The sequence below is a fragment of the Hyperoodon ampullatus genome, assembly GCF_949752795.1.
Source record: "Hyperoodon ampullatus genome assembly, chromosome: 17".
Classification (NCBI taxonomy): Eukaryota; Metazoa; Chordata; class Mammalia; order Artiodactyla; family Ziphiidae; genus Hyperoodon; species Hyperoodon ampullatus.
In genome coordinates this window covers 77,921,068-77,946,395 of record NC_136930.1, presented here as the reverse complement: position 1 = coordinate 77,946,395, position 25,328 = coordinate 77,921,068, and the positions used below count along the sequence as shown (strand labels likewise).

The following is a 25,328-nucleotide window of genomic DNA, read 5'->3' as shown; positions in this document are numbered from 1 at the left end:
CATCAAAGCCATTTACTCTCCCAGAGGCCAGTCCTGCTAAGATCTGAAGGAAGAGCAATCAGGCAAAGGGAGCAGCAGAACTAAAGACCTTTAAGCAGGATTAAGTAGGTTACCTCAGGAGCAGACAGGAAGCCAGCAAGGCAGGAACGCGGGTGGCGGGGAGGGAGCCACATCAGACAGGGGGTCAGGAGCCTAAATGTGTGCAGGCCCTGTGTGGGGCCTCATCCACCAGCCTTCATATGGTATCCTAGGTACAATCAAGTCACTGGGTCAGAGGAACAGAACCCAACACACATGGAGGACGAACACTCTAGCTGGTGAACAGACAGGAGGCAAGAGTGGCTGTCAGAGGGGACTCGCACCTGGAGGCCCACAGAGCACTCAGGGTGAGAGACGCGGCCAGGATGAGAATGCTTAGCAGAGAAGACAAAGAAAGCGCGGAAGATCTGAGGCTTATTTTGAAGACAGAGCTCGCACCAGCTGAAGTACTGAACACATGTGGGGGAGAAAGGGCAACACAGGACACAATACCATGATTTATAAGAAATATATATATATACACATACGTGTGTGTTTCATTCAAATGATCAAAATATGTATTTCTCACATGTATTTGGTCTTCATCCATGGAATTCCCTGAGGAACAATGGCGATAGGCTATTTGGTCTCTTGTCCTCAGCTCCTGAAAACACTTCAGGGAAGGTGACTTTCGAATTCCAACCAAAGATGGAGGCTGGCTGGCAGAACTAAGCATGTGATTAGAGGGTTAAAACTCCCCACCCCTGGGGAGTGGAGAAGGGCTAAAAGTTGAATCAATAATGTCTATGTAGGGCTTCCCTGGTGGCACAGTGGTTAAGAGTCCGCCTGCCGATGCAGGGGACACGGGTTCATGCCCCAGTCCGGGAAGATCCCACATGCCGTGGAGCGGCTGGGCCCGTGAGCCATGGCCGCTGGGCTTGTGCGTCCGGAGCCTGTGCTCTGCAACGAGAGAGGCCACAACAGTGAGAGGCCCGCGTACCAGAAAAAAAAATAATAATAATGTCTATGTATGGAAGACTCCATAAAATACAAAAGGACGGGGTTTAGAGAGCTTCCGGGTGGTGAACATGGAGACCGAAGGAGAGTTCCATGCCTTTCCCCATGCGGGGTGCTATGTATCTGGCTTTTATTCATATACTAGTAATAAATTGGTAATCTAGTGAGTGAACAAGTTTTCCTGAGTTCTGGTATTCATTATAGCAAGTTAACTGAACCCAAGAAGGGGGTCAGAGACATACCCAGGAGTACTTCCCAGAACTTCTGCTGCCAGTGTCCTTGTCCCCATGGTGAAAAAGAGCCACCGCCCACCTCTGCAGGAGACCGTCCAGCACTAACAGCCGTGTGGATGAAAGGCTCTTGGTGCTGCAGCCAGGAGTCAGTGCTGTGCCTCTGAGGTGGGAGAGCCGACTTCAGGACACTGGTCCACAAGAGACCACCCAACTCCACATAATATCAAATGGCAAAAATCTCACAGAGATCTCCATCTCAACACCAACACCCAGCTTCACTCAACGACCAGCAAGCTACAGTGCTGGACACCCTATGCCAAACAACTAGCAACACAGGAACACAACCCCACCCATTAGCAGAGAGGCTGCCTAAATCATAATAAGTCCACAGACACCCCAAAACACACCACCAGACATGGACCTGCCCACCAGAAAGACAAGATCCAGCCTCATCCACCAGAACACAGGCACTAGTCCCCTCCACCAGGAAGCCTACACAACCCACTGAAACAACTTTAGCCACTAGGGACAGACACCAAAAACAATGTGAACGACGAACCTGCAGCCTGCAAAAAGGAGACCCCAAACACAGTAAGATAAGCAAAATGAGAAGACAGAAAAACACATAGCAGGTGAAGGAGCAAGATAAAAACCCACCAGACCTAACAAATGAAGAGGAAATAGGCAGTCTACCTGAAAAAGAATTCAGAATAATGATAGTAAAAATGATCCAAAATCTTGGAAATAGAATAGACAAAATGCAAGAAACATTTAACAAGGACCTAGAAGAACTAAAGATGAAACAAGCAACGATGAACAACATAATAAATGAAATTAAAAATACTCTAGAAGGGATCAATAGCAGAATAACTGAGGCCGAAGAACGGATAAGTGACCTGGAAGATAAAATAGTGGAAATAACTGCTGCAGAGCAGAATAAAGAAAAAAGAATGAAAAGAACTGAGGACAGTCTCAGAGACCTCTGGGACAACATTAAATGCACCAATATTCGAATTATAGGGGTCCCACAAGAAGAAGAGAAAGAGAAAAGAACTGAGAAAATATTTGAAGAGATTATAGTTGAACACTTCCCTAATATGGGAAAGGAAATAGTTAATCAAGTCCAGGAAGCACGGAGAGTCCCATACAGGATAAATCCAAGGAGAAATACGCCAAGACACATATTAATCAAACTGTCAAAAATTAAACACAAAGAAAACATATTAAAAGCAGCAAGGGAAAAACAACAAATAACACACAAGGGAATCCCCATAAGGTTAACAGCTGATCTTTCAGCAGAAACTCTGCAAGCCAGAAGGGGCTGGCAGGACATATTTAAAGTGATGAAGGAGAAAAATCTACAGCCAAGATTACTCTACCCAGCAAGGATCTCATTCAGATTCGATGGAGAAATTAAAACCTTTACAGACAAGCAAAAGCTGAGAGAGTTCAGCACCACCAAACCAGCTTTACAACAAATGCTAAAGGAACTTCTCTAGACAGGAAACACAAGAGAAGGAAAAGACCTACAATAACAAACCCAAAACAATTAAGAAAATGGGAATAGGAATATACATATCGATAATTACCTTAAATGTAAATGGATTAAATGCTCCCACCAAAAGACACAGACTGGCTGAATGGATACAAAAACAAGACCCATATATATGCTGTCTACAGGAGACCCACTTCAGACCTAGAGACACATACAGACTGAAAGTGAGGGAATGGCAAAAGATATTCCATGCAAACGGAAACCAAAAGAAAGCTGGAGTAGCAATTCTCATATCAGACAAAATAGACTTTAAAATAAAGACTATTAGAAGAGACAAAGAAGGACACTACATAATGATCAAGGGATCGATCCAAGAAGAAGATATAACAATTGTAAACATTTATGCACCCAACAAAGGAGCACCTCAATACATAAGGCAAATACTAACAGCCATAAAAGGGGACATCGACAGCAACACATTCATAGTAGGGGACTTTAACACCCCACTTTCACCAATGGACAGATCATCCAAAATGAAAATAAATAAGGAAACACAAGCTTTGAATGATACATTAAACAAGATGGACTTAATTGATATTTATAGACATTCCATCCAAAAACAACAGAATACACATTTTTCTCAAGGGCTCATGGAACATTCTCCAGGATAGATCATATCTTGGGTCACAAATCAAGCCTTGGTAAATTTAAGAAAATTGAAATCGTATCAAGTATCTTTTCCGACCACAACACTATGAGACTAGATATCAATTACAGGAAAAGATCTGTAAAAAATACAAACACATGGAGGCTGAACAATACACTACTTAATAATAAGTGATCACTGAAGAAATCAAAGAGGAAATCAAAAACTACCTAGAAACAAATGACAATGGAGACACGATGACCCAAAACCCATGGGATGCAGCAAAAGCAGTTCTAAGAGGGAAGTTTATAGCAATACAATCCTACCTTAAGAAACAGGAAACATCTCAAATAAACAACCTAACCTTGCACCTAAAGCAATTAGAGAAAGAAGAACAAAAAAACACCAAAGTTAGCAGAAGGAAAGAAATCATAAAGATCAGATCAGAAATAAATGAAAAAGAAATGAAGGAAACGATAGCAAAGATCAATAAAACTAAAAGCTGGTCCTTTGAGAAGATAAACAAAATTGATAAACCATTAGCCAGACTCATCAAGAAAAAAAGGAAGAAGACTCAAATCAATAGAATTAGAAATGAAAAAGGAGAAGTAACAACTGACACTGCAGAAATACAAAAGATCATGAGAGATTACTACAAGCAGCTCTATGCCAATAAAATGGACAACCTGGAAGAAATGGACAAATTCTTAGAAATGCACAACCTGCCAAGACTGAATCAGGAAGAAATAGGACATATGAACAGAGCAATCACAAGCACTGAAATTGAAACTGTGATTAAAAATCTTCCAACAAACCAAAGCCCAGGACCAGATGGCTTCACAGGCGAATTCTATCAAACATTTAGAGAAGAGCTAACACCTATCCTTCTCAAACTCTTCCAAAATATAGCAGAGGGAGGAACACTCCCAAACTCATTCTACGAGGCCACCATCACCCTGATACCAAAACCAGACAAGGATGTCACAAAGAAAGAAAACCACAGGCCAATATCACTGGTGAACATAGATGCAAAAATCCTCAACAAAATACTAGCAAACAGAATCCAACAGCACATTAAAAGGACCATACACGGGCTTCCCTGGTGGCCCAGTGTTTGAGAGTCCACCTGCCGATGCAGAGGACACGGGTTCGTGCCCCGGTCCGGGAGGACCACACATGCCGCAGAGCGGTGGGGCTATGGGCCATGGCCGCTGGGCCTGTGCGTCCGGAGCCTGTGCTCCACAACAGGAGTGGCCACAACAGTGAGAGGCCCGCGTACCACAAAAAAAAAAAAAAAAAAAAAAAAGGATCATACACCATGATCAAGTATGCAAATCAATCAATGTGATATCTCAATAGATGCAGAGAAAGCTTTCGACAAAATTCAACACCTATTTATGATAAAAACCCTCCAGAAACAAGGCATAGAGGGAAATTTCCTCAACATAATAAAGGCCATATATGACAAACCCACAGCCAACATCGTCCTCAATGGTGAAAAACTGAAAGCATTTCCACTAAGATCAGGAACAAGACAAGGTTGCCCACTCTCACCACTCTTATTCTACATAGTTTTGGAAGTTTCAGCCACAGCAATCAAAGAAAAGGAAATAAAAGGAATCCAAATCGGAAAAGAAGTAAAGCTGTCACTGTTTGCAGATGGCATGATACTATACATAGAGAATCCTAAAGATGCTACCAGAAAACTACTAGAGCTTATCAGTGAATTTGGTAAAATAGAAGGATACAAAATTAATGCACAGAAATCTCTGGCATTCGTATACACTAATGATGAAAAATCTGAAAGTGAAATCAAGAAAACACTCCCATTTACCACTGCAACAAAAAGAATAAAATAGCTAGGAATAAACCTACCTAAGGAGACAAAAGACCTGTAAGCAGAAAATTATAAGACACTGATGAAAGAAATTCAGGATGATACAAATAGATGGAGAGATATACCATGTTCTTGGATTGGAAGAATCAACATTGTGTAAATGACTCTACTACCCAAAGCAATCTACAGATTCAATGCAATCCCTATCAAACTACCACTGGCATTTTTCACAGAACTAGAACAAAACATTTCACAATTTGTATGGAAACACAAAAGACCCCGAATAGCCAAAGCAATCTTGAGAATGAAAAATGGAGCTGGAGGAATCAGGCTTCCTGACTTCAGACTATACTACAAAGCTACAGTAATCAAGACAGTATGGTACTGGCACAAAAACAGAAAGATAGATCAATGGAACAGGATAGAAAGCCCAGAGATAAACCCACACACATATGGTCACCTTATCTTTGATAAAGGAGGCAAGAATGTACAGTGGAGAAAGGACAGCCTCTTCAATAAGTGGTGCTGGGAAAACTGGACAGGTACACGTAAAAGTAGGAGATTAGATCACTCCCTAACATCATACACAAAAATAAGCTCAAAATGGATTAAAGACCTAAATGTAAGGCCAGAAACTATCAAACTCTTAGAGGAAAACATAGGCAGAACACTCTATGACATAAATCACAGCAAGATCCTTTTTGACCCACCTCCTAGAGAAATGGAAATAAAAACAAAAATAAACAAATGGGACCTAATGAAACTTCAAAGCTTTGGCACAGCAAAGGAAACCATAAACAAGACCAAAAGACAACCCTCAGAATGGGAGAAAATATTTGCAAATGAAGCAACTGACAAAGAATTAATCTCCAAAATTTACAAGCAGCTCATGCAGCTCAATAACAAAAAAAACAAACACCCCAACCCAAAAATGGGCAGAAGACCTAAATAGACATTTCTCCAAAGAAGATATACAGACTGCCAACACATGAAAGAATGCTCAACATCATTAATCATTAGAGAAATGCAAATCAAAACTACAATGAGATATCAGCTCACACCAGTCAGAATGGCCATCAACAAAAAATGTAGAAACAATAAATGCTGGAGAGGGTGTGGAGAAAAGGGAACACTCTTGCACTGCTGGTGGGAATGTGAATTGGTACAGCCACTATGGAGAACGGTATGGAGGTTCCTTAAAAAACTACAAATAGAACTACCATATGACCCAGCAATCCCACTACTGGGCATATACCCTGAGAAAACCATAATTCAAAAAGAGACATGTACCAAAATGTTCATAGCAGCCCTATTTACAATAGCCCAGAGATGGAAACAACCTAAGTGTCCATCATCGGATGAATGGGTAAAGAAGATGTGGCACATATATACAATGGAATATTACTCAGCCATAAAAAGAAATGAAATTGAGCTATTTGTAATGAGGTGGATGGACCTAGAGTCTGTCATACAGAGTGAAGTAAGTCAGAAAGAGAAGGACAAATACTGTATGCTGACACATACATATGGAATTTAAGAAAAAAAAAATGTCATGAAGAACATAAGGGTAAGACAGGAATAAAGACACAGACCTACTAGAGAATGGACTTGAGGATATGGGGAGGGGGAAGGGTAAGCTGTGACAAAGTGAAAGAGCAGCATGGACATATATACACTACCAAACGTAAGGTAGATAGCTAGTGGGAAGCAGCCGCATAGCACAGGGAGATCAGCTCGGTGCTTTGTGACCGCCTGGAGGGGTGGGATAGGGAGGGTGGGAGGGAGACGCAAAAGGGAGGGGATACGGGAACATATGTATACGTATAACTGATTAAATTTGTTATAAAGATAGATAGATAGATAAATACATACATACATACATACATACATACATACATACATACATACATACAAACTACCATATGACCCAGCAATCCCACTACTGGGCATAGACCCTGAGAAAACCATAATTCAAAAAGAGTCATGTACCAAAATGTTCATTGCAGCTCTATTTACAATAGCCAGGAGACGGAAACAACCTAAGTGTCCATCATCGGATGAATGGATAAAGAAGATGTGGCACATATATACAATGGAATATTACTCAGCCACAAAAAGAAACGAAATTGAACAATTTGTAATGAGGTGGATGTACCTAGAGTCTGTCATACAGAGTGAAGTAAGTCAGAAAGAGAAAGACAAATACTGTATGCTAACACATATATATGGAATTCAAGGAAAAAAGACTGTCATGAAGAACCTAGGGGTAAGACAGGAATAAAGACACAGACCTACTAGAGAATGGACTTGAGGATATGGGGAGGGGGAAGGGTAAGCTGTGACAAAGTGAGAGAGTGGCATGGACATATATACACTACCAAACGTAAAATAGCTAGCTAGTGGGAAGCAGCTGCATAGCATAGGGAGATCAGCTCGGTGCTTTGTGACCACCTAGAGGGGTGGGATAGGGAGGGTGGGAGGGAGGGAGATGCAAGAGGGAAGAGATATGGGAACGTATGTATATGTATAACTGATTCACTTTGTTATAAAGCAGAAACTAACACACCATTGTAAAGCAATTATACTCCAATAAAGATGTAAAAAAAAAAAAAAGAAAGAAGGGGGTCACAGGAACCTGATTTATAGCCAGTTGTCAGAAGTATAGGGAACAACTATAGGACTCGTGACTGGCATGTGAAGTGGAGGGGGGTCTTGTGGGACTGAGCATTTTTCCTGTGGAATCTGATTCCATCTCTGGGTAGACAGTGTCAGAATTGAGTTGCATTCTTGGACACGCTGCTGACATCCAAGAATTGCTGTTGGTGTCGGGAACCCTCGACACAAACACACACACACATTGGAATTGGATCCACGAACCCCTTTTGCAGAGGTGACACAGATTTTTGGCCTGATCAACTAGTTGGGCAGTAGGGCCATTCACTGAAAAGCAGAAAACAAATGGAGATTTAGGGACTTATCAGATGTTTTGGACACGTCAAGTTTGAAATGCCGGTGAAACAGCAAAATAAGAGATGTTGAGTAGGCAGGTGGGCTCCAGGTATCTATCTAGTCTAGTCTGCAAGTTTGGGAGACACCACCAAAGATGGCATCACAACCACTGAAGAGGATTAAGCCCCCTTGAAAACCCAACTTAATGCAGAAGGCCTGGGATTATCACCTGGAGCAGCTGGCATCAGAGCCTGTCCACTGAGGCTCAATGCTGGTGTCTGGCTGGGATTCTTAGGGCAGGAAGCTATCTGCTCCTCAGAACAAAGCCTGGGCTGCTGGGGGCTACGATGGCTCCCCAAGGATGATACCTGCTCAGGAATGAAGGCAATATAGACGAAAGACCAAGCACTGGGGTGAGAGCCTGGACCCAGCAGTGCCACACACCACCTCATCTATATAGACAGTTAACACTCGCTTTCACTCTTCCACTTTTATGAGGAATACTTTTATTACGGTAATGTGACACAATGGTGTGGAGCTCTACACCAGTTGACAGAACATCCTTCCATAAGTGAGCACCAGTGTATAACTATGTAGCTTCCCTACTAATCCTTATTTCCAACATCTACCAGTCTGCTCCTAAGCCTGTTAAAAGAGTCCTTCTACAACATGCTAAACACTCACTTCAGTTTACTGTAGAAACTTCTGAATGGACCTCCCTCTTCTGGCAGGAGAGACATTTCAGCTGAAAACCTATAAATGGGGTCCTGGGCTTGTCTGACAGTCAGGTCAGTACCCAACATGCATCTGTCCAACAGCCATGGCACCAGATTCACTGACCAGCCAGGGATAGGGCAACCCCACATCTGTCTGACAGAGCATTCCTGAAAAGCTCTGCACTCAAGACAAACCCCTGCACCAACTGCAGAGGAGGACCGTTCCAGAATGGGGAAGAGGCTAAAAGAAATTGAACCTAAACTCTTCATCAGGAGTGTCTAGGGTGTCCTTGGCTCTCCCTGTTAGACGAGGCCTGCAGACCCTTCGGCTCTTCTTTCTGGCGGCCTCACCTACAGGCTGCACCTGGACTGAGTGGGCAGCTGTATGGGAGGGGAGAGACCGTGTCAGAATTGAATGATAATGGCTAATGCTAACTGTGCCCATACAACTCTATCCCCATTGTAAAAATTAACTGACTTACTTCTCAAAATTATAAGGTATCACACTATCATCACACCCCCTTGAGAATCACAGAGAGATTCACTAACTCTCCTGGCCCCTGCCTCCCTGGTCCAAGCCCAAGTTCTGTGTTCCTGAGATCCAGGCTTTCTCTCTCCCTGCTCCCTGACGCTTTCCTGAGCCATCTTCTACCCCCGCCAGCCCTACTGCTCTGGGCTTCCTCCTTCCACTGCCCAGGCTCTTCCTCCCCGCCCCCTTGACCTAGGCAGGTGTGCACCAACCAGTTCCCAGATCCTCACCAGTCCTGAGAGCCCGCAGGGCCACGCACCACTCGGCTTCCATCTGAGCCCTGTAGTCCCCGAACAAGGAGCGCATCAGCTGCCTCTTCCGGGGCAGGGGGGTTCTTTGGCTCCGCAGGGTTCGGATTGCCCCAAGAGCTTGCTCCTCTGCAAATGAAAACACAGGACTAGTAACCTTCTCTATGCTCACCTCCAACTGTCCTACCGCAAAAGTAACGATTCCATCCCTTGGGAGCACCTGCAGGCCACAGGACTGTCACCGTTCACCCGCCCCCGCCCCCCGCAACTCTACAGACAGGCCCCTCACTCTGCTTAGGGGTGGGTCTCTGCATCTTCAGCCCCAGCTCCAGCTTTTCCACGCACCAGGCCAGTTCCCGGGCCAGCTGTTCCGCCTGTGGTGGATCGGGGATAGTGGCTGTGAGAGGGCACCTGGACCCCGCGGCCTCCAGCCCCATCCCACAGGAACCCAAAACGCCCCGTCTCATCCTCTCCCCGCTTTAAGTCCGCAAATCCGAGACTACACCCACAGGCGGATTCCCACCCAGAATGCACCCCGAGGCTCCACCCTTCCCGACTAAGGCCCGCCCTTGCCTGGGCCTCCGCACTTAGGGGGGCTTCCTCTGGGGCCGGAGTTTCTGTGGCCTTCCCGCCTCCATTCGCTGCAGAGGCCCCATTCCGGGTTTTCTTCTTCTTCTTTTGCTTCTTGGCCTTGGAGGCAGCGTCACTGCACGTAGGGTGCCCTAAGCAGACAGACTGGATAGGGCCTTACAGTGGAAGGACTCGGGGCGCCGGGAAGCGGCGGGGGGAACCGGGGGCTGCGGGGTGCGTGGGCAGTACCTGGGGCTGCCGATGTCTCCCGAGCAGGATGTCCTGGAGCCTGGAGAAAGGGGGACAGTAAGAAGGTCACGAGGAGCCACCAACGGCCCAAGGCCCCGCCACCGGTGCGCCCTCACCGCAGCACTCACCGCCATGCGCTGCAGCCGCAGCCAGACCCTGAGGAGGGAGGGCTTCGGTACCGACGCCGAATTCGCTCCCCGCGAAACACGTCTGCGTAGCAGAGTTCCGCAGGGCGCGGCCGGCGCGGTGGGCGGGGCCGGGCCTTCCGGAGCGCTGTGGGCGGGCCGCGGTGGGCGGGGCCCGGGCCATTCGGAGCGCGGTGGGCGGGAGACCCTCCCCAACACTATGTTGCAGATACTGCTCTGGATGAAAGGACGACGCCTACACAAGGGAATGTGCCCTTAAAGCTCACCTGCTAGTGGGGAGGGAAAAGCAGGTAAACAGACATGAAAAGCTGTCACCCAGAGCGGCGCTGTGAATAACAGTGGCCCCAACGGGGTGGCGAGTGGTCAGCAAAGTCCTGCGAGGAGTAGCAGCCCTGGAGGGGCTGGTACGGCAGCGGAAAGGAGGGCGGGGGGCGAGGTGCAAGGCGAGGTGGGGGAGTTGCAGGGCCCTGGACCGCAGCGGGAGGCGGCTTCTGTTGTAAGCGCAGTGGAAGCACTGAGGGACGTTCATCCATCCGAGGAGTGACGCGGCCTTACCCAGATGCTGCTGTGTGGTGAGGGCCCAGAGGGGCTGGGGCAGGGGAGGGGAGGACCTGGAGGGGATTCAGAAACAGGAAGACCCCGCGCACCTGCTGGCGTCCCGACGTGGGCACCATCTACCTGCCCTTCTGCGCTCCCTGCCCAAGGCCGCCCCCCCACCATGCGCCGCTCCTTGTCCCGCATCACAGGCGTCAGGAGGACCCGGGTGCGTGGTGCTGCTTGAGAGGACAGGAGTCTGAGGTGCTGCTGTCCGATGATTCCTGTCAGTGAAATCGGCGTTGTTTCCTGAGGCGAGGGGATGGGAGGTCTCAGAAGGTAGAAGGTAGAGTTTGGTCATCCCAGTAGTTAGAACCGGGTTGGTGAAAAAGTTCCTTAGGTTTTTAAGTAAAAACAAAAGACATATTTTTCATCTTCACCAAGAACTTTATTGAACAACGTATTCACCGTTTTGTTCCACTGCCTCCTGCCATTTTTCAGGCAACTTCGTAATTCCGTCTTCCCAAAAATTCTTAACTTTTTGAGCAAAGAACTGTTCCAGGTGCCTTTTACAGTCTTCTGGGGAATGGAAATTTTTCCATGAAGAGAATTTTGTAAAGACTGAAATAAATGGAAATCCAAAGGTGCAATGTCTGGTGAATACGGCAGATGAATCAGAACTTCCCAGCCAAGTTGTAACAGTTTTTGCCTGGTCATCAAAGAAACATGCAGTCTTGTGGTATCCTGATGGAAGATTATGCGTTTTCTGTTGACTAATTCCAGACGCTTTTCGATAGGTGCTACTTTCATTTGGTCTAATTGGGAGCAGTACTTGTTGGAATTACTCGTTCGATTTTCCAGAAGGAGCTCATAATAGAGGACTCCCTTCCAATCCCACCATATACACAACATCACCTTCTTTAGATGAAGACTGGCCTTCGGTGTGGTTGGTGGTGGTTCATTTCACTTGCCCCACGACCTCTTCCGTTCCACATTATTGTATAGTATCCACTTTGCATCACCCATCACAATTTGTTTTTTAAATGGAACGTTTTCTTTATGTTCAAGTAGAGAATCGCATGCAGAAATACGGTCAAGAAGGTTTTTCCCACGTAACTTATGTGGAAGCCAAACATCAAAGCGATGAACATAACCAAGCTGGTGCAAATGATTTTCAACGCTTGATTTGGCTATTTTGAGTATGTCAGCTATCTCCCGTGTGGTATAACGTTGATTGTTCTCAATTAATGTTCTCTGTTTGATCGCTATCAACTTCAACTGGTCTACCCAACCATGGAGCATCGTCCAGTGAGAAATCTCCAGCACAAAACTTCGCAAACCACTTTGGACACGTTCGATCCATCACAGCACCTTCTCCATACATTGCACAAATTTTTTGTGTGTGTTTCACTCGCGTTTTTACCTTTCTTGAAATAATAAAGCATAATATGCTGAAAATGTTGGGGTTTTCTTCCTTCTCCAATATTAAAATGGCTACACAGGGACTCCCCTGGTGGCGCAGTCGTTAAGAATCCGCCGGCCAGTGCAGGGGACATGGGTTCGAGACCTGGTCCAGGAAGATCCCACATGCTGCGGAGCAACTAAGCCTGTGCACCACAACTACTGAGCCTGCGCTCTAGAGCCCACGAGCCACAACTACTGAGCCTGTGTGCCACAGCTACTGAAGCCCGCTCACCTAGAGCCCGTGCTCCACAACAAGAGAAGCCACCGCAATTAGAAGCCCATGCACCACAACAAAGAGTAGCTCCCGCTTGCCGCAACTAGAGAAGGCCCACACACAGCAATGAAGACCCAACGCAGCCAAAAATAAAACCTAAATAAATTAATTTATTTTAAAAAATTTTTTAAAAGTAAAATAAAATGGCTACACAAAAATTCACCAATTTTGATAAGTTTTTTTTTAATGTATGCTGATATGACCGCTGTCGCAATACAATCTAACAAAATTGTTTCGAATGAAGTTAAAGACAACTAAGCACTACTATAGCCATCTTACAGAAAAAAACAAACGAACTTTTTGGCCAACCCAAATAGCTAATATATTAGCTATTTACTGAGGTGTAACAAATTACCACAAAACTTATCAGATTGAAAACAACAAACATTCTTTATCTCATAGTTTCTGAGGGTCAGGAACCTAGCAAAAGCATAGCTGGTTGGTTCTAGCTCAGGCTCTCTTTGAGGCTGCTTCACCTTTTGGAGGAAGACCAAAGACTTTTTAGATATATTTTAAAACAACCACAGTTAGGATGTATTTCAGTCCTGGGAGACTGAGGTTTTGGTGGTGAGTGGACTCCAGACCCTAAGGGGCCTCTCCCTGCCTCCTTTGGCTGTGAAACCCCTCTATGACTTGGCCCAAAACTGCTTCCTACAGAAGCCTTCTCAGCCCAGACATGTGTGCCTGAGCACAGGCCTCACAGCAGATGCTTCCCCTTCCACAGCCTCTATTCCCAGTCGGCCACTGAATCCAATCAGTTTACCTCCTAAGTAATCTCCACCCCTACCCACCCCCACCCCTCCAACACACACCATCTCTGGCCTGAACTGCAATCGAGTTCTCACTCATCTCTCTGCCTGCACTTTCACTCTCTCCTGTCTTTTTTGAACCACCCTGTGGTGAGAGTGGTCTTTCTAAAGCAGAAACTGTGTTGCTCTCCTGCCTAGAAATCTTCTATTTCCTCCAGCATAAAGTCCAAGCTCCTTTCTTCCAGCCAGCACATGCCCCATAAGTCATACAGAGGCAACTATTTCCCGACCTCACTCTGCTCTGGCCCTGCTGATCTGCCAGCCTTTCGAGCCTCACCCCCCACCTCTCCTTACAGGCCGCTGCAGCCCCCACTGCCCTCTGCCCAGCCAGCCACCTCATTTTTCTTCCCTGACAGTACTAGCACCTGTTCAAACCCCCAGACTCAGACAATAGGTCCTTGAAGAGCTCTAGAGAGGAAAGCATAGACGATCTAGTCCTCCATGTCACTAAGTCCCCAAATCTCCTCTACATTGCCTCCCACCCTGGCATGTAATAAAGGCTCATAAAATGAACAGCAAGTCTTCATCTAGCTGTGCCTGGCTGTCTGCACCTCCACAGCCACTGCAGGAATCATGCCTAACGTTTCACTCTCAACCATCATGGCTGCTTTCTGTCTCTTGAGACACACTAGTCTCCACTGACACAGTCTCTCCTTGGCCTATTCCCCTGGCCTGTTTAGAAAATATACTATAAATTTCGTATGTGCAAATATATGCATATATGATGAGCCAATTCTCATCATCCATGGTAGTTCTATAAAGTAGCTGAGAACGCTGAATTAGGGAATAACAAACCATTGCTCCTAGGGGAAATAGAGTTAGCTTCCTCGGAGCCTCTGGTCACGACATTTTCATCAACCAATGAATACATAACCTTGTTTTATGTGTGTTTCTGATTAAAGACACCTTATTTAATATATACTGTTGATTCATAAACACTGAACTCAGCCAACAGCACTATGACTTGTGCTGAATGAAGTTCATCTAGCACACTTCCTCTATAAAGGCATCACATCACAGCCCTCTTGCACTTAGGGACATTAGACAGCACTTCAGCACTATGCTTGAGGGCCATTTTAAACAGTGAAATCCCCAAGAAAAAGCATAAAAGTACAAAAAGTGTGGCAGTTAATATACAGGCACACCTCAGAGATACGGCAGGTTCGGTTCCAGACTACCGCAATAAAGTGGATGCTGCAATAAAAGTCACACAATTTTTTTGGTTTTCCAGTGAATATAAAAGTATGTTTACACTGCGGTATAGTCTGTTAAGTGTGCAATAGCATTATGTCTAAAAAACAATGTACACACATTAATACAAAATATTGCTAAAAAATGCCAACCATCATGAGTCTTCAGCAAGTCGTAGTCAAAACATCAAATATGGGCCTCCCTGGTGGCGCAGTGGTTCAGAGTCCGCCTGCCGATGCAGGGGATACGGGTTCGTGCCCCGGTCTGGGAGGATCCCATATGCCGCGGAGCGGCTGGGCCCGTGAGCCATGGCCGCTGAGCCTGCGCGTCCGGAGCCTGTGCTCCGCAACGGGAGAGACCACAACAGTGAGAGGCCCGCGTACCGCAAAAAAAAAAAAAAAAAAAAACATCAAATATCACTGATTGCAGATCACCATAACAAATATAATAATGATAGGTTTGAAATATTGCGAGAATTACAAAAATATAACACCAAGACATGAAGTGAGCAAATGCTGTTGGAAAAATGTGCTGTGTTATCAGTTTTTGTCTCATGTATTTTGATGCTCTGTTGTTAGGTGCATACACGGTAAGGATCCTTGTGTTTTCTTATAGACTTGATCCCTTTATCATATTTAATACCCTTTTTGTCCCTGATAATTTTACTTGCTCTGAAGTCAGCTTTGTCTGAAATCGATATAGATACTCCAACTTTCTTTCCATTAGTGTCAGCATGGTATGCCTTTCTCCTCCCTTTATTTATTTATTTTTTATTTTATTTTTTTTGCTGTACGCGGGCCTCTCACTGCTGTGGTCTCTCCCGTTGCGGAGCACAGGCTCCGGACGCGCAGGCTCAGCGGCCATGGCTCACGGGCCCAGCTGCTCCGCGGCATGTGGGATCTTCCCGGACCGGGGCACGAACCCGTGTCCCCTACATCGGCAGGCGGACTCTCAACCACTGCGCCACCAGGGAAGCCCCTCCTCCCTTTATTTTTAATCTATCTGTGTTTTCGTGTTTAAAATGGGCTTCTTATAGACAACATATAATTATATGTTATATGTCTTTTTTTTAACCTGCTTTGACAGTTCCGTCTTTTAATTTTAATCTAGACCATTCACTTTTTAAATTAATTAATTAATTTATTTATGGCTGTGTTGGGTCTTCGTTTCTGTGCAAGGACTTTCTCTAGTTGTGGCAAACGGGGGCCCCTCTTCATCGCGGTGCGCGAGCCTCTCACTACCGCGGCCTCTCTTGTTGCGGAGCACAGGCTCCAGACGCGCAGGCTCAGTAATTGTGGCTCACCGGCCCAGTCACTCCGCGGCATGTGGGATCCTCCCAGACCAGGGCGCGAACCCGCGTTCCCTGCATTGGCAGGCGGACTCCCAACCACTGTGCCACCAGGGAAGGGAAGGGAAGCCCTAGACCATTCACTTTTAAAGCGAGTATTAATATGGTTGTTACTGTTTTTTATTCATTACACTTGTTTCTTTTTAAAAATCTTTCCCTCTTCTCCTGCCTTCTCCGGTTTAATTGAGCATTTTATCTGATTAGATTTTTTTCTCCTATTTAGCATATCAATTATACTTCAAAAAAATTTTAATGGTTGTCTTAGAAGTTTGCAATATATATTAGGACTAATGTAAGTCCACCTTCAAATAACACTACACCGCCTCACGGGTAGCACAGGTACTTATAACCCAGTGTCCCGATTCCTCTCCTCCGTCCCTAGGACACCGCTGCCACTCACCTTACACATGCGACAGTTACCCAATACACTGTCACTAATATTCAATATTACTCTGAAAAACAATGACCTTTTATTTTGCTTAGGAGTAAGACAAGTAAAAGATTTTATTTTACCTTCACTTACTCCCTCTCTGACCCGTTTCCCTTCTCTGGGTAAATCCGAGCTTCTCGTGTCACTTCCTAACTCTCTGACGAACTTCTAAAACCTCTCCCAAGCCAAGGGGGCCAGTGGCATAGAGTCCTCTGAGCCGCCTAGAGCGGCCCGACAGAACCCTAGGATCTGATTGGCCGGTAAGCTGGCGGCGGGGCGGAAGTTCCCAGCGGGCGTTTCCGGCCTGGCGGGTCCGCCCTCCCCGGCGTGGGGTATGGTGCACGTCGACCTTTCTCGGCGGAGCCGTTGGAGTCCTGGCCTCCCCTCGCGCGGAGGTGCCTGCGGCGCCGCGACAGGCGGGACGGCGCGGGGCTGGGCCGAGCCGGGGGAGCGCCCGTTCGTGTGGCCTGAGGGGCAGGCCGGGCGGAAACCCGCGCGGGGGTGGGGTCCGGGCTACCCCGGCGCGGAGGCGGGGCGGCGGGCACGAGCCAGGCCTCACGGAGGAGGCGAAGTTTGGGCGCGGTCAGGGGATGCACCGAACCTGTGCTTTTTCTCAGATGAGAGAGAGTACCTTTACTCATCAGGGGTAGGTTCCGTGAAAGGATGAAGTCGCGTAGGCTGTGCAGCGAAGGGACGTTGGTGCACATCCCGGCGCTGAACAATCCCGGGGCTCATTCATTCGCTCGGTGGGCGCCCAGTACACACTGCCTTGGTGATGATTAAGATTTACTGGGTTTTGTTTGTGGTTTGCGAACACTATGCGAAGCAATTTATACATTTTTCTCACTTAACTCAAAATAGTCACTTAAGGTAAGTGGTGATGTTCTCATTTTATGGTCTGTGGAGAAACACGTCACTTACTCGAGACCCTTGCGTTAAGAGGTCGTGTATCTGAGATTGGACCTCAGTCTGGTGGAGCCCAGAGCCTATGCTTCTAACAGGAGTGTTACGTGCCTCCCACATGAGGCTGAAAGGGGAGACCGAGTGCATTTGGAAGGACCGCTTGTGCACAGCACACAAAGGGCGCGAGCACCAGGGACCTGTCAAAGGCCAGCCCTGGCTGCGGACCGAGAGGCTACCTCTGGCCTGGGTGGCCTGAGGTGGAGATTCCGGGATGGCCCAAGAGAAGTGAACTGGGCATTAATAAGCTTGGGTTCAGTTGTCAGTTAGAGCCCACAGAGGCTTAAGTGATGAAGGCGGGGCAGGCAGGGTTTGTTCCGGGTTGTGTCTCTGAGGTTCCCTGGGTTTTACCCTCATGGTCACACTAGACAGAAGTGTTTCTCCTTGTTTCTTTTTTATCATCAGAGAGGAAAAGCCTTTTCTAGAAGCCTCTTTGCAAACTTCCCTTAACACCTTGTTGACCAGAAGGTGGGCTAGGGCCAAAATAGCTGGGGCCAAGGAAAAAGGGCACATTTCTACCTGAACTAAGGGGTCTGTTTGCATGGAGCAGGCTGTGGGGGTAGAGGCTGACTGTGTATCAGAGGCCAGTTGGAAAGGTTTTCATGGGAGTGACACCCCGTGTCACCTGTCACCCTAAATTATCACCAGATCTGTGGTTCTACATGTTACATGTATGCTGACAGTTCCCAGTATATACCCAGCCAGCTTCAACCTCTCTCCTGAAATTTGGACTTGTGGATCGAAATGCCCTCATTCTCCACTTGTAGTCTGATAGGCATCTTGAACATAACATGTACAAGACAACTTTTAATTTTTATCCTTCAGATATACTTCTACAGTCTTCCTGGGTAATTGGAAATTTCATCATCTCAGGTGTTTGGGCCAAACAGCTTGGTGTTTCATCCCACATCTAATTTGTCAGCAAATCCTATTGACTGTACTTTGAAAGGTATCTGCAATCTGACTACTTATCTCCTGCTACCACCATCTGCTGACACTGTCGTCTCCAGCTGTGTTAGTGCTGGGACCTTCCAGTTGGTTTTCCTGCTTCTACCCTTACACCCTCCTCCCTGCCCCCCAGTCCATTTTCAAAGCAGCAGCTGGAGCAGCCGCATGTCAAGTCATATCACTCTGCCCAGACCTTCCAGATGCTCCTAATCTCATTCAGAGTAAAAGCCTAAGTCCTATAGCCCGCAGGTCACCCCACCCGCCTCTGTCTTGCCCTCCCCTACTCTGCTTCAGCCCCTCTGGCCTCCTTGCCCTTCCTTGAACATGTCAAGTGTGCTTGCTCCTTGCAACCTTTGCACTTGGGCCTCCCCCTGCCCAGGATGTATCTCCCCTGATATCTGCTTAGTGCCGGCCGGCCCTCACTCCATCCATAGCTGTTCTGATGTTACTTTATCAGAGGTGCCTTCCCTGGCTGCCTTTCGTAAAATATCTCCTCCCAACAGTTGCTGCCCTCGTGCTGCTTATTGTTTCGATTCCTTATCCCCTGACACAAGTATCATGTCTGTCAACCTCCCTACGGCTTGTGCACTGCTGTAGAGTAGGAGCTTGTTCTTGTCCTCAGCTGGTTGCCCACTGCCCAGGATTCTCCTAGGTGGGCCTGAGATGCAGACCGTCGTCTCCCCTTAGGTGCACTGCCGGGGACCTGGCTTTCACGTGTGGCCTTGTTATGCTGTCGTACTACGGGCTGCTGGGGAGGCTTCATGGGGGGCAAGGGAACATACAATCTCAGGCCACTGGGTGCTGGGACCATTGTTCCTTCCTGGGGATTTCAAGTAGCCTACAACTGGGTCTCTGCTGCCACAGACCTCTTGAGGTACAGGCCCGGAAGTCTGAAGTTGCTGTGAGGAGCAGAAGGCGGATCAGGCTCCATCACACTCTTCCCTTTTGCTACAGCTCTGCCTGCCTCCTCGGGACAAGCTTGGAGACCCAGTGATGGCCCACAAGCAGCTTCTTCCTGGGCCCCAGGTGAGTGGTCTTCGTGGAGACACCTCAATGTGGCCTCGGCCCTTTCCTGGCTGGAGTCTCCACGGTTCCCTCTGAGGCACTGGTCTCAGGGTAGTTGGCTCCCTGTCTTCATTGATGTCCTCAACCCTTGGGTTCAAGTCCCTGAAATGCACTCTGGACTGTATCATCTCACCCCTGGACTGGGCAGAGGAGGGCAAGGGATGGGCAGGTAAACACGAGTCAGAATGTTGTCTGCCTCAAAGAGCCCGCTCTCGTGGGGAAGGCAGTCTGGTGCATGTGCTCAGAGGGGTTTTGCCCACCCTGAGCCTAGTGCCTCCCTACCCCCAGGCCCATCCTGCGGTTGCAACAAGATCTTGTCATTCCAGGTCTTGGTTTCCTTCGAGGAAGTGGCCATGCTCCTTTCCCGAGAGGAGTGGGGCCATCTGGGCCCTGCTCAGAAGGGGCTCTACAGGGATGTGATGCTGGAAACCTATGGGAACCTGGTCTCGCTGGGTGAGGCTCTTCCCAGGAGCTCAGCTCTGGGCTTCCTGCTCCACAAATGGCCCTGGGGACTGGGACTGGGGCTGGGCTCAAGGCTCAGAGGCTTCTCACCCCCTGGGCCCAGACATGGGGCATTTGTGACCCTGGGCCCAGGCAGGCCTGGTCTGGGCAGAGGAGGGGACAGGTGGTGCCAGGGACTCCCCCGAGTTCTTTGTAGGAAGTATGGAAGGAGAACATTATTCATTGAACGCCAAGTGTATTCATATCCACTCAGTTAATCTTCATGCATCTTCGAGGTTGGTGGTATGATACATCATTGATAGGTGAACCTGAGGCTGACAAATATCACTTTATTAAGTTCACACAGGCTGTCAGAGCAGATCTGGGATTTGCATCCATTTGGCTTCAGAGCCCTGCTTTATACCTGCCTTATACTTAGTCTGCTGTACAGCAACACCTCCTCTACCATGAGTCTTCTGCCATGATGTGTTCAAGCCCCACGTCTGTCCCTTATCTGTGACCCCAGAAGAGCTGGGTTTGACTTTTCTTCAGCTGGGATAGAGGCCTACATCTGTGTCCATGCTTTGGAGACCAGGTGGCAGGCAAGGTCATGACAGCACACAGACGCTGCCCATAGGGCCATCCTGCCCTGGACCTGGATGAGTTGTCAGTCTCGCTTTCTTTTTCTGGAGCAGGACTTCAAGGTTCCAAACCTGATGTCATCTCCAAGCTGGAGCAGGGGGAAGAGCCATGGGCCCCACACTCACCAAGAATTGAGGGAAGCTGGATTTGGAGACGCAGGCATGCAGGTGAGTCTGCAGGAACACCCCCACGCTCTCGTGCCCCTGCTGGCAGGTGCCACCACTTCACCAGGCCAAATTGCGTCACCACCAGAGCTTTGCTTTCCTTCTCCATCTTCTTTCTCTTCTTTTCTCTTTTTTGCTCTTAATGGCCCCTATGCTGTGCCCCTGAATGGGGTCATGTTTACCTTACATTAGAAGATGCTCTTTCAGTTCCTGAAAAGAGCTCAGGTGTCTCCCTGGCAGCTGCCTCCCTACCCTGGCTGCCTCTCAGTCGTTTCCATGTCACCCAGTCCTCAGGTCTTGCTGGCCAGCTCTGCCTTGGCTGCTGGAGACACCACTTGGGAGAGTCCACCTGGAGGCTTGCCATCCTGCCCAGACTCTCACCCCTGCTGTTCACTCAGAGTTCCCAGGCTGATTCTGGGCTTCGGAGAAACGCGTGACTTAGGGCTGCTGCTTGTGTAGTGAAGGATTTGGGCATGTACGTAGTAAGCGTAGCAGAGTTCCTGTGCTCTTTGGTGCATGGCAGCTAACATTGCCTGGCCTGTTGTGCATTCCTAGCACTGTGCTGGCACAGTGAACTTACACAATCCTCCAGCATCCCTGCAGAGTCGGTGCTCAGGAAAATGAGGCACAGAGAGGTTCAGTTGCTAGCCCGAGGTCGCACAGCCAGCCAGGGACAGAGGTGAGTTGGATCTCTGGTGGACTGGCTCCCTACCACACGCCTTTTTTTTCTTTTTAAAAACAGCTTTTTAAAGGTATAATTAGCATATAATATGCTAGGTATATTTTTTTAACTCTTTTTAAAATAAATTTATCTTATTTATTTTTGGCTGCTTCGGGTCTTCGTTGCTGCGAGCAGGCTTTCTCTAGTTGCAGCAAGCAGGGGCTACTCTTCGTCGCAGTGCACGGGCTTCTCGTTGCAGTGGCTTCTCTTGTTGTGGAGCACAGGCTCTAGGTGCGTGGGCTTCAATAGTTGCGGCATGCGGGTTCAGTTGCTTCGCAGCATGGGATCTTCCTGGACCAGGGCTCGAACCTGTGTTCCCTGCCTTGGCAAGCAGATTTTTTTTTTTTTTTTAATAAGTGGTGGTAGGAGTTTATTTATTTATTTATTTTTGCTGTGTTGGGTCTTCGTTTCTGTGCGAGTGCTTTCTCTAGTTGTGGCAAGCGGCGGCCACTCTTCATCGTGGTGTGCGGGCCTCTCACTATCACGGCCTCTCTTGTTGCGGAGCACAGGCTCCAGACGTGCAGGCTCAGTAGTTGTGGCTCACAGGCCTAGTTGCTCCATGGCATGTGGGATCCTCCCAGACCAGGGCTCGAACCTGTGTCCCCTGCATTAACAGGCAGATTCTCAACCACTGCGCCACCAGGGAAGCCCCGGCAGGCAGATTCTTAACCGCTGCGCCACCAAGGCAGTCCCAGAGACGTTGCTTCTTGACTCATAGATCACTCTGTTCTGTGGTCTCTTTTTTTTGTCACATTCTTCACTCTGTTTCGTACCTGGTGAAATAGTACCTCTTGACAAGGATCATCTTTTTAGACTCTAGTCCCAGGATGTTGAAGACTCTTAACTCCTCAGATACTCCTGACAGAAGCCACAGGAATTCAGGACCTTTACCATCCGCAACCTGCCCCTTCAGGCTGCTCCTAGGTTTCTAGAATGAAGTATTGTTTGCTTTTTACTTTTCAGACTTGAATGGTAAAAATCAGTCCCTTTGAAGCACTGGGCGTAGTTCTGCAAAGACGACTTAGCCCAGTGTTAGATCCCACCCAGTTAATATTTTCAGCTCAGTCTCTCTGTTCTGGCTAAACAGTCTGAAAGTGCCAGCTCTAATAATAACCACTGTTTACGAAAGAGAGAGTCCATTGTGCTTTTGCGGTCTCTCAAAACTGTGAGAGGCTACCCTCTCACAGTTCTCACCAGGTTGTCCTTCCACTGGTCTTTGTAGCCACATGATTCAGTGCTTTTGGCTGGGTGGTTTTGTTTTTTACAAAGTTTCAGGTACTTTTGTCCATTGGGAACATGTGGTATGGACTGTTGTACACATTTGGCTTTTTTGCCTTGTGCTATACCTGCTATTTGAATGGGTAGGTTGCTTCTTTGTTTCTATTTTTCTCTATTTTCCGTGATTTACTTCTGTGAAACCAAGTTGTCCAGATCAAATCATTTTTCCCATAATGTGTTACTCAGTATACCCTTCATTCGTTATAAATCATTCACGATACATTTATTTTTCAACAAATGTTTGAGTGCCTGTTATGTATAAGCCATGGAAGATGCCTTTTTTACAGAGTGTGCAGCAGTGACATCAGTGTAGGTGCTGACCGTCCAAGCCTCCACTGCTGACTTCACCATCTCCCTCCTCGCCTTCTTTTTTTTTTTTTGATGTGGACCATTTTTTTTTAAGTCTTTATTGAAGTTGTTACAATATTGCTTCTGTTTATGTTTTGGTTTGAGGCATGTGGGATCTGAGCTCCCTGACCAGGGATGGAACCCTCACCCCCTGCATTGGAAGGTGAAGTCCTAACCACTGGACCACCAGGGAAGTCCCCCCTCCTCACCTTCTGAGGGTGCCTCTCCCTCAGGTCACGCCTCGAGGTTCCTGCTCCATCTGTGCCTGGTTAGCCCATCTGAAATGGAGGCATTTCACCTTGGGTTTCTTCCCTCCCTCCCTCCTTCCCTCCTTCCTTCCCAAACCAGCTTTCATTGCTCTGAGAGCATGCTTCTCTCTCCTCGCCTTCTCTTTTCTCTTCCCAGTAAGGTCATTTTTGGTTTTGCATTCTGAAAATCCAAATCCTCCTAGGAGATAATTGTTTCATATAAATGTTTCTATTTATGCTCTAAGTATTTCTCATAGTAAAACATGAGTAACTCTTTTTTTTTTTTTTTTAGGTTATGTCTCTAGGAAGGAAAAGAAAGAATTGACTCCAAAGCAGGAAATTTCTGAAGAAATGGAATCCCAGAGAACAAAATTAGAAGAGCATGTAAGGAATATTTCCAAGGAATCTGATTTTGAAGAGATGACTAAAACTGAGGGAAAGCTAAAGAATTGCTGGGGGAAATATGCAGTGGAGGGACTTAAGAAGGATTTCCCCCAGAAGAGTAATTTCAGGCCAGTGACAGTGACACATGTGAAAACCCCCTTGGGGGAAAGAGGTCCGAAATTCAGTGCAGCTGAGGTAAACTGCGCTGCAGACGCAAGTTCTGTCAGAAACTGCAGGCTGTCTTCAGGGAAGAGTCTCCACCAGAGTGTGTCATGTGTAGAAAACTTCCAAACGAGTAAGGACCTCACTAACCTCCAAAGTTTCTGTGTAGGAGAACAAGCCTGTCAGGCAGATGTGTTTGTGAAAATGCCCAGGCAGAGTTCAGTTTTCAGTGAGAACCGGAGGATTAACAATCTAGAAAAAGCCTTTGAAAAGTGTGCTGTGTATGGAATAGCTTTTGGTCGGAGCAGAGCTGTCATTCAGCACCGGAGAATTCACAGTGGAGAGAAGCGCTGCGGGTGTGAGGAAGGTGGCAGAGCCTCCCATGCCCGTCCCTACACCATGCAGCACTGTAACACTTACACTGGAGAAAGAGCCTGTGAGGCTAACAAATGTGAGAAAGCTCTTAGCACATGTCCGTCTTACATTCAGCATTTTAAAGTTCACACTGGGGTGAAGCCCCATGAGTGCAGTCAGTGTGGAAAAGCCTTTAGTCATAACTCTAACCTGATCCATCATCAGAGAGTGCATAGTGCAGAGAAGCCGTACGTGTGTGTGGAATGTGGAAAAGCCTTCCGGAGACAGTCACATCTCACTCGGCATAAGAGAACCCATTCTGGAGAGAAACCCCATGACTGTGCTGAGTGCGGCAAAGCCTTCAGCACACGATTGTCTCTCATTCAACATCAGAGAACTCACACAGGAGAAAAAGCCTATGAGTGTAACGAATGTGGAAAATTCTTTAGCCTGAACTGAACCCTTATTGTTCATCAGAGAATCCACACTGGAGAGAAACCCTATAGGTGTAATGAATGTGGAAAATCCTTCAGTCAGCGCTCACAAGTTATTCAACATAAGAGGGTTCACACTGGAGAGAAGCCTTATGGGTGTAATGAGTGTGGGAAAACCTTCAGTCAAAAGGGACACCTTATTCAGCATCAGCGAATTCACACTGGAGAGAAGCCCTATGAGTGTAATGAGTGTGGAAAAGCTTTCAGCCAGAGTTTTAATCTCATTCACCATCAAAGGACACACAATGGCGAGAGGCCCTACGAGTGTAACGAGTGTGACAAAGCCTTCAGTGTTCTCTCCTCCCTTGTCCAGCATCAGAGAGTGCACAACGGAGAGAAGCCCTACGAGTGCCACAGCTGTGGGAAGGCCTTTAGTCAGGGCTCACACCTAATCCAGCACCAGAGGAGTCACACTG

The 25,328-nt window shown here is 47.3% G+C and overlaps 1 protein-coding gene and 1 long non-coding RNA gene across 2 annotated transcripts; one reads left to right on the top strand and one right to left on the bottom strand.

Moving 5' to 3' along the window:
• Window positions 1-8,695: 8,695 nt before the first annotated feature.
• On the bottom strand, window positions 8,696-10,696 carry LOC307065517 (UPF0488 protein C8orf33 homolog). The gene is made up of 6 exons (XM_079722358.1): window positions 10,636-10,696; window positions 10,508-10,547; window positions 10,262-10,410; window positions 9,978-10,062; window positions 9,671-9,817; window positions 8,696-9,292 (listed from the first exon to the last, which is right to left on the bottom strand). Exons 1-6 carry the CDS (start codon window positions 10,639-10,641, stop codon window positions 9,153-9,155), a joined length of 567 nt encoding a protein of 188 aa, XP_079578484.1. The 5' UTR covers window positions 10,642-10,696; the 3' UTR covers window positions 8,696-9,152.
• An 8,867-nt stretch (window positions 10,697-19,563) lies between these two features.
• Window positions 19,564-23,935, top strand: LOC307065793. The gene is made up of 4 exons (XR_013811349.1): window positions 19,564-19,637; window positions 20,003-20,129; window positions 20,813-20,926; window positions 23,811-23,935. It is a non-coding gene; the product is annotated as an uncharacterized lncRNA (long non-coding RNA).
• Window positions 23,936-25,328: the final 1,393 nt, after the last annotated feature.

Excerpts from the sequence above, each read along its gene's own strand:
- LOC307065517 (XM_079722358.1), bottom strand. Across the intron at positions 10,063-10,261 it reads CCCTAAGTGCGGAGGCCCAG|GCGGAACAGCTGGCCCGGGA; the intron begins GCAAGGGCGGGC and ends GATCCACCACAG. Across the intron at positions 9,818-9,977 it reads GAGACCCACCCCTAAGCAGA|AGGAGCAAGCTCTTGGGGCA; the intron begins GTGAGGGGCCTG and ends TTTCATTTGCAG.